The sequence below is a fragment of the Neophocaena asiaeorientalis genome, unplaced genomic scaffold (assembly GCF_003031525.2).
Source record: "Neophocaena asiaeorientalis asiaeorientalis breed wild unplaced genomic scaffold, Neophocaena_asiaeorientalis_V1.1 scaffold167, whole genome shotgun sequence".
NCBI lineage: Eukaryota > Metazoa > Chordata > Mammalia > Artiodactyla > Phocoenidae > Neophocaena > Neophocaena asiaeorientalis.
In genome coordinates, this window is record NW_020175022.1 from 967,940 (window position 1) to 981,508 (window position 13,569).

A 13,569-nucleotide genomic window follows, 5' to 3' on the forward strand; every position below is an offset into this window, starting at 1 on the left:
TATATATATATATATATATATATATATATAATGCAGTTTTTCTTAAGAAATGTTCATGAAGAAGCATTTGCTTACTGGAAAGAGCATGAATTCAGTTCAAATCTTAGCTTTACCAGTTTCCATATGATTTTGAACACTTAGTCCAGTTTTTTCAAATGAATCAAAAATAGATCGCAACTCCTTAGTGGGTTGTGAAACTGATCTAGCAGGGTGCAAAACAGTGTTTTTAAAAAGTGAAATAAAATGGAATAGAAAATATCAGCATGCATTGACTATAGTAAGGGTAAGTATTGTTTCATGAAACCTTTATTTCAGTGAAGACGTGTCTATGTGCTCTTCAGTGGTCCTGATTATAAAATCTATTTCTTACTGTGGGTTGAAGTAAAACAGTTTCAAAAAAACAATGACTTAACCATTCTGAAGCTCAGTCTCCATAAAATAAAATCTCTTTCACAGGGTTGTAAGGAATAAATGAGGTAACGTTTGTATTCATACACAGTAGGAGCCCACAAGCAATCACTGCTAGTAGCTTCTTTTTCTTTTCTCTGAAAAAAAGCCCATAATATCTATGGTTCGGGAGAAAAATTACTCTTCATAATTTCTTTAACCATAGGGGTGTTTAAAATATAACTGGAGCTGTATTATGACCTGGGTCCTCTAGTTTTACCAACTTTTGATGAAGAAGCCAACTTCTTTCCCCAGTGTGATGACATTTAAATAAATAAATGACATTACTTGACGCTGTTGGTACTTTCCTGCCCTCACACCCCAAGGTGCCACATGCGTACATGCTTTCGCACCAAAGTAAGAGGCTTCACGTGCATACAGGACAGTATGGGGTTCCTATAGAGTCACCATGTACATGGGTCATCCATGTACAACCATCTATACCTGTAGCAGCTCCCTGGGACCTAAGATAGAGGTAATTGGTGTTTTTTTCTATTGAAAGAGAATCTAAAAAATAGTTTGTGTGGTGAGGAATTTTAGAGAATATTATAAATGTTATGTTTTTAAATTAAATATGGGAAACAATAGCATTCAGTTTTATAATCTGACAATTAAGGAGACAGGAGAAAAGAAGAAAAGCAAACAGGAAGGGAGGGGAATAACTTAGTCAAAACATTTGTTTGTAAATATTTTATTAATTCATTTAAGAAAGATAACTATTTTCCCAGAACAACTACGACAACAAACAATCAGACAATTGGCCCTGTTCTGCATTTTTGGAAATCTAATGCTTGACTGGATTCTCGTATCTGCTTCTGCATTCAATCTGTTGCTGTATCAACAAACATAAACATTTTTTCCTGTGGTAGAAACTAAGGATAGAGCTAGGATACAAAGATAAATCGTTTCCTGCCTTGAGGAGCTCAGACTAGAGGAGGTTGGAGACCCAGAAATAGAGGGAAACAAAGAAAATTCCAAAAGAAGGCAGAAAGACAAAGTCATAAAGAGATGCACAGAAATTTACACATAAGAGCCCTTAGAGCTATGAACACAGAAAACTTGAAACAAAATCTTCTACCTAATAATACTGTGTCTGTGTGTGTTTATGGGGTGGGGGTGGGTCTCAGTTAATAAAGGACTTATAACTGCTGTACCTACAAAAAGTTCCTACTTAGTTTGAACAGAGATGTTACTGGAAAATAAAAAACTTCCTACTATAAAAATTAAGCTTGTCACATCTCTTTTTACAATGTTTCAAAAAGCCGTCTTACAGCCCTTGGGATCCCTATCCCTTGAGGGGATGGATGTGTGACATTTTAAACTCTAGGGTAAACCAGGGTCATCATCTCTCCATACTTGCCAGACAGCCGACTGGGAGCTGGCCAAGAGCTGCTTGCCCTGACAGATGGACTGGTGATTCCCCACTCCAGACAAGCGGTGACAAATTTAAACTATCTTTGGCACTCTTGGCCTCTTTCTCTGCTCATCTTTCCTTACTGTACTCCTGATTTAACCTAGCTTATCAACTTGCCCTCCCATGATATGAGCAAATTCCCTTCAGGATGCTCTCTCCTCTTTTTTCTTTGGCTGGATCATTTCTAGCAACTCTTCTTTGAGCTGGCTCACAGTATTTCTGAGAAACCTTTCACTCATTCATTCATTCATCATATGCAGAGTGGCCTTCTGTATTAATTAACAATATGTTCCTTCAGCAATCAGGTACCCCATTTGTTCTACTTTTGTACATACTGCACGTTTTACATAGGTATTTTCAAGCTATTAATCTTTATTCTGCCTCCCGAACACTGAAGCAGTGACCCTCTTTCCTTTTGTCATCTATCCTATATTATTGTCCCAATAATAGTATAGTACTATGTATAGTAGTAACCTGTACTCTCTTTTAATCCTCACAAAATCCTGTAAAGTGTTGATATTCTTGGATCCACTTTGCAGACACAGAAACGGAGGTTCACAGAGGTTAAATCAGTCATTCCAAATCAAACAGCCTTTAAGTGGCAGGGAAGGTGGCATCCAGGATCTGGGCTCAAACAACTAGCCCCAATGTAGAATATTAAGTAAGGCCCTATGAGGGTTGGGACAGAGGTTCTGACGTAAAGGGTTCCTAGTCAATAAAGCTATCTGATAAATACACAAAAGCAACACCAGAAGTCCATTTGCGGGGCGTATTTTTTATTTGTTTAGTTTTATATGGTTTTGTTTCGTTTGGAAGGAGTGATTATGCCCTCCAAGCTTTTTTCATTTCACTCACCTCTCCCGACCTGGCCCTGTCCAGCCCCTCCCTGGCTGGATCGAGGTCCGGAGGCTGGAGGCCGAAGGCTGCCCAGGCAGGTGGTGACCTCGGAGGCAGAACCACCACCTCGAGTCGCGCCGCTAACGGCGAAAGACTGACGCTTTTGGACCGCGCCATTCCCCCCAAGCGATAAGGGGCGTAATCTTGGCATCGTCCTTAAAGATGAGTAGGAAAAGGATAGTGAAGGTGACTATCTTCCCCGCCTGCCCTTTGTCTTTCTGCTGTCCAGCTGGATCCCCAGCGTCCATCCCCTGACCTGATTTACTTAAGGAAGTCGTGTGGAATAACGGAGGGGGAAAGCCATTGATTGCAATTGTGGTAACTCGGTTGCGAAGCCGAACGGGCTCATTTACATATAATTTGCATGTTCCTGTGCTTTCTCAAGTACGCGATAAGTCTGCACTCCTCTAACAGGGCACCCACGCCCGCCTGCCACACTGCCGCTCTCTGCTCTGGCCCGGGAGCCCCTTCCCCTTATCCAGCAAATTTTACTTCTCTTTCGGCTTCCTTAGCCTCGCAAACGCTGCCTCTTAGGTCCGCCTCCCAAAGGTTGGCCCCTCCTCCCACCCGTAAGCTCCTCCCTCCGTCTTCTCCTCCGTCCCCAGCTGCCAAATATCTCTTCCCCGCCCCCTTCTCTATTTCTGAACAGGCATGTTCCAGGCAGCTCACCCGACTCCCTACATTACTATGGGATCAGTAGGGTCCTGAGCGTCGGAGAAGCAAGAAAGCATAGCCCACGAAGAAGGGCCTGAACTCAGAAGAAAATCGAGATCTGCTGGGGATTTTTTTTTTTTTTTTTTGGTCTTGGTTGTGCGAGGGAGGAAGAGAAAGTTGTGAGGCCCGGTCGAAAGTGAGGCAGCGCGAAGGCCCCCTCAGGCGGCGCCGAGGGCAGCCCCGGCAGCCGGGGCCTGGTGCAGCCGCCGCGGCCGCTGTCAGGGAAGCGCAGGCGGCCAATGGAACCCGGGAGCCGCCGCTGCTGCTGAGGCGGCGGTGTCGGCAGCCCGACCCCGACCGCCCGCACCCCCTCCGCCGGGGTCCCCCGGAGGTGAGCTCCTCCTACCCCGTGAGTGCCCCCTGCCCTGTGTGTGAAGGGGTCCCTCTCCCACCCTGTCCCGCACAGCGTCCCCCGCCCCCACACCTGGGTTTGACTACAAAACTGCCCTCCCGGTGGCAGCTGCACCCTGGATTCCTTCTCCACCCTTTCTTCCCAAGCCTGGGGTCCTCCTCTGCTTTTTGGCTTCCTCTTCTGTTTAGCTCCGCCCTCTGCCCGGGGATTCCCCCCTCCCTCACTCTTATCCCTGTTGCCGCCGTCCCGAATTATTCTAAGTCGTCAACCCTTTCCACATCACGACGCCTTTTATAATGTCCATCCATGCTGTCTTTCTTCGTTGTCTGTGCTCCAGCCCCGAATCTTTCCATGGCCTCTGCCTTTATCCCTTTTACTTTTTTGTCCCTTTCCTCCGATGTCTCTATCCACCCCAGCACTGGGTTCCCTTTTCCCTGATCTAAAGATTGTGGCCCTCTCTTCCTCTGCTGCTTCTGATTCCGTTACCCCACTGCCACCCACCCACCCAGCTCCTGGCGTCCAAGAATTGTCTGTTCCCTTCTCCTGAAGGGATCTAGGCTCTCCCCATCATTCCCAAAGTACTACTTACATTCTCCTTTGACCTTAAGCCTTAACCTTCTTCTCTGGAGTGCTTTATGATTCCTGTAACTTTCTTTAACTTCCCTCTACCCTTCCTCAATTCCCCCAACCTCTGGAGGTTTGTTTCTGTAGAGGAGAGATCTGACAGTGCCCCTTCCCATTCAGGATTTCCAACTTCGACACCTCCCTCGAGTTTCAAGGGTTTTGCTGATCCTTGTGACACTTGGTTCTGTTTTCCCTATGGTCTTTACGTGTTCTCTGTCATACTCTTTACCTTTACATACCACTTATTTCTGGATCAGCTAAACCTTGAGCTAAGAAGAAAATGTGTTGGGAGGAGGGGGAGCCTCAGCTGTCTCAGTTTTTTCTCTGGACAGTAGGGTGCTTCTGAAGGATGGAGCAAGTTTAAAAGAAGTTCCTATCAGATTACACTTTGTTGGAGGAACGAACAGTCCTGCATGGAAACTGAATGAGGTTGTGAGAAATTTTGTTTTGGATTATTTAATTTTAGGTTTGTCTTAAAGGGATCACAAAATAGAGTCTCCTTCCACTCCTAAGAGGAATCAGTTTACTGTCTGTGGCTTCACTAGAATGGTTTTGGTTGATTCCTTAAGAGTTTAGGCCTGGAGTGGGGTTGGTCAGGGGGTAACTGGGAAAAGGAACATGAGACAATGGAAAGAGCTTGTATATTCAGAATCAGGACTCCTGAGTTCAGCATGTGACTTCCTCACTTAACCTTTAGAATGACTTTTTTGGGGAAAATGGTCCACTGTATAGGCATCAGTGCAGTAATAGGCTTATAGCAGGATGTGGGTTGGGGGAAAAAATTAGACTTAATTATTTGTTTACAAAACATTCTGGGTTCCTCAGACACGAGGTATTTATGAGTAGTGATTTAGATGTTCTGAGAATTTTCTTTCATTTTGGTCTCTCTGTTGGGCCTTTCTAGTCTTACAACCATGGGAGTAAATCAGTTTGAAAGACAAGCTCCAGGCCAGCTTCTTTCATCTGCCTTGCTTTTTTCCCCCACTGCTGTAAGTTGCTGACCACCTTTGCTGTTCCTCTTGTACTTGAGCCATAACTCCAGATTCTGTAGATGGAAAGTATGTTTCCATCTACAAGTATGTGGGAAAAGTCCTTTGAAGAAAGTATGTGGGAAAGTCCTTTGAAGAAACTGGCTGGAAAAGAAAACTTGGAGTGAGTTAGGCCTTAGGAAACTAGTTTCTTCCTTGTATGCCATGTCTCTTGGCCTGCGATAGCGAAGAGAGCATATGAAGTTCCATTCATCTTCCTACTCTACGCCTGTTTGAAAGTCATCATGCTGCCTCATCCCACTTCGCCCTTTGTCTCCCTCCTCATTAGCCAGTGTCCAATCTCATAATTCCCCTGTTTAGGAGCAGCTTCACTCCTTGGAAGCACCCCCAAAGAGAAGTCATATTTCCCCTAGTTTCCCTGCTTCCTTCTCAGCGCTGGGTCCACACTGCACAAGAACATGTTTGCTGAATGCCATCTAAAGCAGCAAATTGAGATTCTTTGATTTGGGGAAGAAGTTTGAGAGGGATCTCTCAGTAACTGGCATGAGACAAGAGAGGGCCTAGTTCAAGTGCATTTGGAGCTTGCAGCAGGAAGGAACAATTCAGAGAGAGGTGAGTGTACAGGTTGCTTTCTTTGCCATCTGTCTGTTACAGCAGGGGCTCCCAGAGCTGGCTTGGGCTGTCTGGCTGGAATCTGCTTATACCAGCTCTATAGCCCTGAACAGAATTCTCAGCCTGATTCAATATTGACTTAACTACCCAGAGACCACTGCTCTCCCTACCCTCCTGTTGGTAGCTTGAGAATGCCCTCTCCCCTGATGCCACCCTGCCTTGGGGCCTTGGGTAAGTGTTTACCTGGTTCCTGGTAGGGCTTGAGCCTGTTTGACTGCTCGGCTCTTTGTTTCTACAGGGAGAAGGTTGTACTCAATCTCCGTGTTTACTGTTAAGGTTAAGGGGGAAAGATGAACTCAGACCTCCTTAAAGAAAGGTTTGAGTTAAACCTTGAGACGTGAAGAGGAAATTCTCAACCACAGAACAGGCAGCTTAGGATGATTAGGAGTCTCTTTAGAAGAGCAACTTCTTTTAAAAATTACTACTAAAGGGCTTCCCTGGTGGCGCAGTGGTTGAGAGTCCGCCTGCCGATGCAGGGGACGCGGGTTCGTGCCCCGGTCCGGGAGGATCCCACATGCCGCGGAGCGGCTGGGCCCGTGAGCCATGGCCGCTGGGCCTGCGCATCCGGAGCCTGTGATCCGCGACGGGAGAGGCCGCAACAGTGAGAGGCCCGCATACCGCAAAAAAAAAAAAAATTACTACTAAAGGCATACATGCATTTGAACAAATCCAGTTGTACTTAAAGAGTTTATGATGAAAATCAATACTCCCTTTCCCTTCATCCCTACTCCTAGAGTTAATGTCTTAATTATTTCAGTGTTTCTCTCTGACAGTTATTGCCATAGCCTTAGAGAAAATGCTTGTGCCTTTGTTTCTTGGTTTATTAAGTGTTACGAAAGAAGATTGCACTTTAGAAGATTCACACGTCTTGCTTATATATTGTCATTTTTATTTCTACCGGAAGCCTGTGTAACTTTTTTTTTTTTTTGACTGTGTTGGGTCTTCGTTGCTGCGCGCAGGCTTTCTCTAGTTGCAGTGAGTGGGGGCTACTCTTGCGGTGCGCAGGCTTCTCATCACGGTGGCTTCTCTTGTTGCAGAGCACGGGCTCTAGGCATGCGGGCTTCAGTAGTTGTGGCACTTAGGCTCAGTAAGTAGTTGTGGTTCATGGGCTCTAGAGTGCAGGCTCAGTAGTTGTGGCGCACAGGCATAGTTGCTCCACGGCATGTGGGATCTTCCCGGACCAGGGCTCGAACCGGTGCCCCTGCATTGGCAGGCGGATTCTTAACTACTGCACCACCGGGGAAGTCCCCTGTGTAACTTTAAATAACATATTTGAATCTTCTGTTCTTTCCATTAACTTTTAATAACCTCTCTTAACTCTACCTTGTAGGATGAAGATATTGGCTCCACTGCTCTTTTTTCCAATTCACATGATCCATCTCAAAGGGGTCTTTTTTTTTTTTTTCAAAGGGCTCTTTTAAAAGGAAGTGGAAAATTGAGCTCACCTATCCGCTTGGAGACAGAGTACTAAATTAGATGATCTCTTAAGGGTCATTCTATGAAAATACAGAAACATATAAAAATGTGAGGATTGATCTGAAGCAATTGTATTTATCTAGTTCATGGAAAAAGATTTTAAGAAGGGAATGGTGATTAACTAACTGAGTGAGGAAATTGATTTGGGGCTCCTTATATCCTGTCCTACCAGAGAACAATCCGCCAAGTCCTTTAACGGAGGCCGTGGAGGATTGTTTGCCTAGAATCTTTTGAGGCGATGAGAGGCGGGAAGCCATGTTAGGTGATAGCATTCCCTCCCCCCGGAGTCTTCTGCAGACATTTACTTAAATGCTCAGTCACAGAACACATGCATGTGTACCCTCTCTGTCCTGTTTCACTGCTGCTGTTCTCTGCTTTGCCCTGAACAACCCTCTGATGCTCAGCTGAAGATTCCCTGCATTGCCCAGACATAACGTGTGGAGCCAGTCGGTTTTCAACATGCCCCCCACACCCCCCAACACACACCCCTTTCCTAGAAGCCAGCTGCTAGTCTGGGGCGGGTTGGCCTCTTCAGTTCCCTTCCAGTCTCCCTGGAAGGCCAGTTTAGGCTCCCAGTGTGAAATGTGGAGCCTCAGTTGTCTGAATGTCCTTGAGAGCCATAAGAGTCATTTGATCCTAGAGGTCTGGATTTCCTTCTCTTGTGTTTTTCTTGTTCTCTGACTTATAAGGGGAAAGGTGGTGAATACAGAAACTGTTTCTTCCTTTTTCACTTTCTAGTCCTTTCACTCTCTTTAGAATACTTATCAAAGCTATATTTTCTTTGCATTTGAAAATGAATGAATTGATGTTGAGGACCATCTCTGGATTTAGGTTTGGGAGAATCCATTTCTTATTTCTTATTGCCTAAACTGCTAAATTTCCTTCAACTCCTCCTTTTCCCCATGACTTGCTTCAGATGCAGGCAGTTCCTGAGGCTCAGAAAGGCCAGGAGGGAGGCCTAGCTCCAGTTTGGTAGTTTCTAGTGGCAGAGCTGCCTGTACCCGAGAGGAGTTTGGTTTTCCTCCTCCTCTTGACATTGTCTGTTCCCTGGATAGTAGAGGCTGCCAAATTGGGGACCTGTTCTATTCAGCGGGAAGTCCCCTGAATACTGTGATGTGGGATTTCTAACTGAGCCCTGGAATAAAAGAAATGATGGTCTCCTTTCCTTCCTTCCTGGTGCCAGTAATAATCCCAATTGTGACCATTTCCAAATCTTCTGTGTTTCCTAGTGAAGTCTGAGATGCTGTTTGTGGAGAATGTCTGAACTTCATTTCCCTTGCAACTTTTGAAAAGTGGATTTTTAGGAGCTTTTGGTGACTTGGAAGTCTCTGGAGTAGAGGAAAAGAGAAAAATGTGCCAAGCATAGAGAGACTGAGAAAAAAGAGTTGGTTGTATAAAGTGATTGAGGCTGTTGTGTGAGTTTCTAAGTAGACCTAAAAGGTAGTGGTCCCAGTTGAATTTGAGTGACCCTCTGGTGCAGAGTGTCCTACAAAGGTGCGGCAGGGAATGACTAAAGCTTCCTTCTTATTATTCCTGTGCAACCCATAGTTGCGAGTAGAGACAGATCCGCACAGGCAGCCATGCTGGTTTTACTGCTCAGAGGGCACTGCCTAATTTGGGAGAGAGCATAGTGAAAGAGTTGCCACCTTTTTGCTGATCCCAAGCTCAAAACTGCATCAGAGAAATTACATTTGGGGATGAACTTCTTGCTTGACAGAGTTAGGAGAAAGATAAACCAAAGTAGCCATTTTTGATGCTTTCTGAGAACTTGAGTTCCCCATCTGTCTTCCTGCAAAACTTTAGTGGTTGACTGCTGGGAATCAGGGAGCTGTACTATATAATGTTGGGCAAATGAAGGTAACCTTGAGTCTTAACATTTCAGCGGTGCAAGAAGAGGCACTGGAAGAGTGGCAGTGGAAACCCGGGCTTTGCAGAGTGACTAGAGAATCTGTATCTTGAGCCTTCTTCCACTTACCTAGAGTATATGCAACCAGGTTCACTAGTGTCAAAGCTGATGTCACTATCAGTTGGAAATTACCTGCATTCCAGCTCCACAGTTGCTTCTGCCTTTCTCTTGCTCATGCTCTTGAGTGTGTCTTAGATTCACTCTATTTGTATTTTTGTGAAAAGGCCTCTGAGTCCATTGCTGACTACAGCCAGACTCCGGAGCTGGGTTGATCTGACATTAACAGTGTGCCTCTCCCAGTCCTTGCTTTGAAGTTTCCTCCTCTTCTGCACTGATTCTCCTGATTTGGATTTGGTGAGGCTCTGAAGAATCATCCTAGAACGGCAATGGCTTTTATCAACAGTGTTCTCTCGCTGACTTTCCTTCTGAGAGTCCCTCCAGAGAGGGATTCTTGGTTATATGATTCCTGGCCCTCCCTGTTCTTTGGACATTCTAGACACATGAGTCCCAGCCTGATATCTTTTTGCCTTCTCACAGCCCCTTCAGTTCTTGGGGTGTGTGTATGAGAATGGGGAAAGTAGTGTTGGGGTAATTGTTTTGGAAGAGTCTCAAGTAGCGAGCGTTAACTGCAATTCACTTCCTTATAAACAACATGTGTGTGTGCGCACGCATTGTTTACTAACCTTTTAGGTGACTAGGATTCAACTAGCATTTGTTAAGTACTACTGTGCGCCAGGGACTGTGTTAGATCCCTTTACACACATAAAGTTATTTATTCTACACAGCAACAATAAGAAGTAGATATGTTTTTCCCATTTTGCAGTTGAGGAAACTGAAACTTAGAAGATAATGTGGTTTGTCTAAGTTTACACATCTCATAATGGCAGAGCCAGGATTTTGAGCCTCAGCCTATTTGACTCCAGGTTCAGGAGTTTTTCCACTATCCTTCAGCTGCCACAGCACTTGAGAAAGGGAGAGTGATGTCATGAAGTCAGATGGACAGAGAAATGGCACACTTCAGCAGGGATGATGGTTGTTTTAGAGCTTTTTCTTCTCAGTGAAGCCTGGTATGGTATTTCTTGGGAACTTTGAGTCTAAAAGGGAAGGTAAGAAATTATCTGTAACTAGAAAAATACATGAAGATTTTAACACTAAATAAAGGTGAGATGTTCAGGACCAGTGTATGGAGTGTTATATGAGTAAGAAAATACAGTTCAAAGAGGAAAAGGAAAAGGTTATTGGCAGGCATTTAAAGGGAGATATGGAGATAGAAAAGCATTTGAAGAGTTGGGGACAAGGGAATTAAAACCAGAATTGCTTCCCAGTCTACCTGAAGAATTTGTAAACCTATATGAACAAAACACATATAAAGCAGCATTCTGCAAATACAAGTTAAGAATAAAAGCTAAGTTGAGTAACTAAGTGCAGAAGGAATGAAGAGTAATGTAGCAATCAGAAGTGGAGGGAGGTAGTCAGGGAAAGCTTCCTGGGAGGAGAGGACTTTTCATCTGATTTTGAATGAGTCCAGGAAGACATAAAGAGAGGAGGTGCCAGGGAAGGTTTCATGGTGAAGGGAAGACCTGAGGATGGCACCACTAACCAGTGTGTGTACGTGTCTCCCTTTCTGTTCCTTTCTCCCTCCCTCCTTCCTTCCGTAGCCTGGAAGCTCGAAGTCTGGCTGTGGCCATGGGGGACACGGTAGTGGAGCCTGCCCCGCTGAAGCCAACTTCTGAGCCCACTCCTGGCCCATCAGGGAACAATGGGGGCTCCTTGCTAAGTGTCATCACGGAGGGGGTCGGGGAACTATCAGTGATTGACCCTGAGGTGGCCCAGAAGGCCTGCCAGGAGGTGCTGGAGAAAGTCAAGCTTTTGCATGGAGGCGTGACCATCTCTAGCAGAGGCACCCCACTGGAGTTGGTCAATGGGGATGGTGTGGACAGTGAGATCCGTTGCCTGGACGATCCACCCTCTCAGATAAGGGAGGAGGAAGATGAGATGGGGGCCACAGTGGCCTCAGGCACAGCCAAGGGAGCAAGAAGGCGGCGGCAGAACAACTCAGCCAAACAGTCTTGGCTGCTGAGGCTGTTTGAGTCGAAACTATTTGACATCTCCATGGCCATTTCATACCTGTATAACTCCAAGGAGCCTGGAGTGCAAGCGTACATCGGCAACCGGCTCTTCTGCTTTCGTAATGAGGACGTGGACTTCTATTTGCCCCAGTTGCTTAACATGTACATTCACATGGATGAGGACGTGGGTGATGCCATCAAGCCCTACATCGTCCACCGTTGCCGCCAGAGCATTAACTTTTCTCTCCAGTGTGCCCTGTTGCTGGGGGCCTACTCTTCAGACATGCACATTTCCACTCAACGACACTCCCGCGGGACCAAGCTCCGGAAGCTAATCCTCTCAGATGAGCTGAAGCCAGCTCACCGAAAGAGGGAGCTGCCCTCCTTGAGCCCAGCCCCTGACACAGGGCTGTCTCCCTCTAAAAGGACTCACCAGCGCTCTAAGTCAGATGCCACCGCCAGCATAAGTCTCAGCAGCAACCTGAAACGAACAGCCAGCAATCCTAAAGTGGAGAATGAGGATGAGGTAAAATCCCCGGGAGGGACAGGGGTAAGCAAGGTGGCATGGAGCCAGGATGTCTGACATAGGGTTCCTCTGTCCTTTTCTCTCCGTCCCTCTGTTTCATTTCACTGATAAAAGCATGGAATGTTAGAATGGAAAAAGACCTTAGAATTCATGTATTCCAGCTGCCTCATTTTACAAAGGAAGAACTTGGAGACCCAGAGAGATAAAGTGACTTTCCTCAGGTCATATAGCTAACAGCAAGGCTGACACTCCTGACTCTGTCCAATGTGTTTTTACTAAACTGCACTTCCATTCTCTTATTGAGAACTGTGGCAGAGACCCTCCCCAGCCTGACTTGAAACCTGGGATATCTACCAGGACCTCTCAGAGCAGCAACCATGGGGGAGGAGAAGGGACCCTGTGTGTGAAATTTGTGTGTGCTGCGGGAGGGGAGATGTTAAGTAGAACCTCAGCTTCATTCTCCTAGCCACTCCTCCTCATAATCCCTCTCCCCCACTCCCTGAAGATCCTGCTGTTTGTTCACAGAAGGGTGAGGTTCATTCCCTATCATTGAGGCATCTGCAGAATGCCCTCCCACCCGCCTTTCCTTGGGGGAAAGGATGTCTTGCTTGTCTTTTTCCCATATCATTTGGGAGAAGCACAAAAGGAAGGGGGAAGCAGTCCTGGTAATAGAATAAATCTTGGGCATACCCAGCGTCTAGTCAAGGACCTGAAACCTAAAGAAGAGAAAGCAACAGTCAGGGTATCCCATTTAGGATATAGAGCAGGGATGAGATAAGCACATCAGAAGGTTATACTGAGTGTGGACAGATAGCAGGGGAAGTTGCCCGGTGGACAACCAGTATTATCAGTGACCTGATGTCCCAGCCAGACAATGGTGCCCCAGTCCCCACCCCACCCCCGACTCACCACCAGCCACGCTCCCATCCTGGCTGCCAGCCTAGCCTAGAAAAGAAGGGAGAAAAGAATGAGGAATTTGCGTTGTTGGAAAATGCATATAGTTGTGCTGGCATCTGCCTCTGTGGGGCACATAACCCACCCACGTTTTTGATACAATGGGACTTCTTTCAACTAGAGAGAGGTCAGAGTGACTAGGGAAGGGAAAAGGCAAGAGCAGGGGAGACTACGGAGCCTGGTCTCTCTGGAAATTCGGTATTTTATTATGAGAATAATAGTGAAGCTAAAGGAACTAACATTTATTGAGCGCTTACTACGTGCCAAGCATCATGTCAAATACTTTACATTTAATCCTCACAACAACCCTAAGAGACAGGTATTATTTTACCATTGAGGAAACAGCTTAGAGCGGTTAGATGATTTGCCCCAGGTCTCTCAACCAGTGCATATCAGACCAGGCCTCAGCTGTCAGAGTCCATATGGGAAAAACAGCCTAGGCCTTAGCCATGAAGGTTTCCACATTCATGCACAGGCAGAGCCCAAGTGTTCTCAGAACCAGAATAGACCATTTTCAATTCTGGTTGAG

At 45.9% G+C, this 13,569-nt stretch overlaps 1 protein-coding gene across 5 annotated transcripts in view; it reads left to right on the forward strand.

Moving 5' to 3' along the window:
• The first annotated feature begins 3,550 nt into the window (after positions 1-3,550).
• Positions 3,551-13,569, forward strand: part of PI4KB (phosphatidylinositol 4-kinase beta) — a 28,355-nt gene continuing 18,336 nt past the window's right edge. The window contains exons 1-3 of one of the 5 annotated variants that reach the window (XM_024762830.1): positions 3,551-3,803; positions 5,871-6,049; positions 11,150-12,086. In XM_024762830.1, coding sequence (XP_024618598.1) covers positions 11,178-12,086 — 909 coding nt within the window. In that variant the 5' untranslated portion in view covers positions 3,551-3,803; positions 5,871-6,049; positions 11,150-11,177. Of the gene's footprint in view, positions 3,822-5,870; positions 6,050-11,149; positions 12,087-13,569 lie in introns of all 5 variants that reach the window. The other 4 variants (XM_024762831.1, XM_024762829.1, XM_024762832.1 and 1 more) reach the window with 4 other exon arrangements.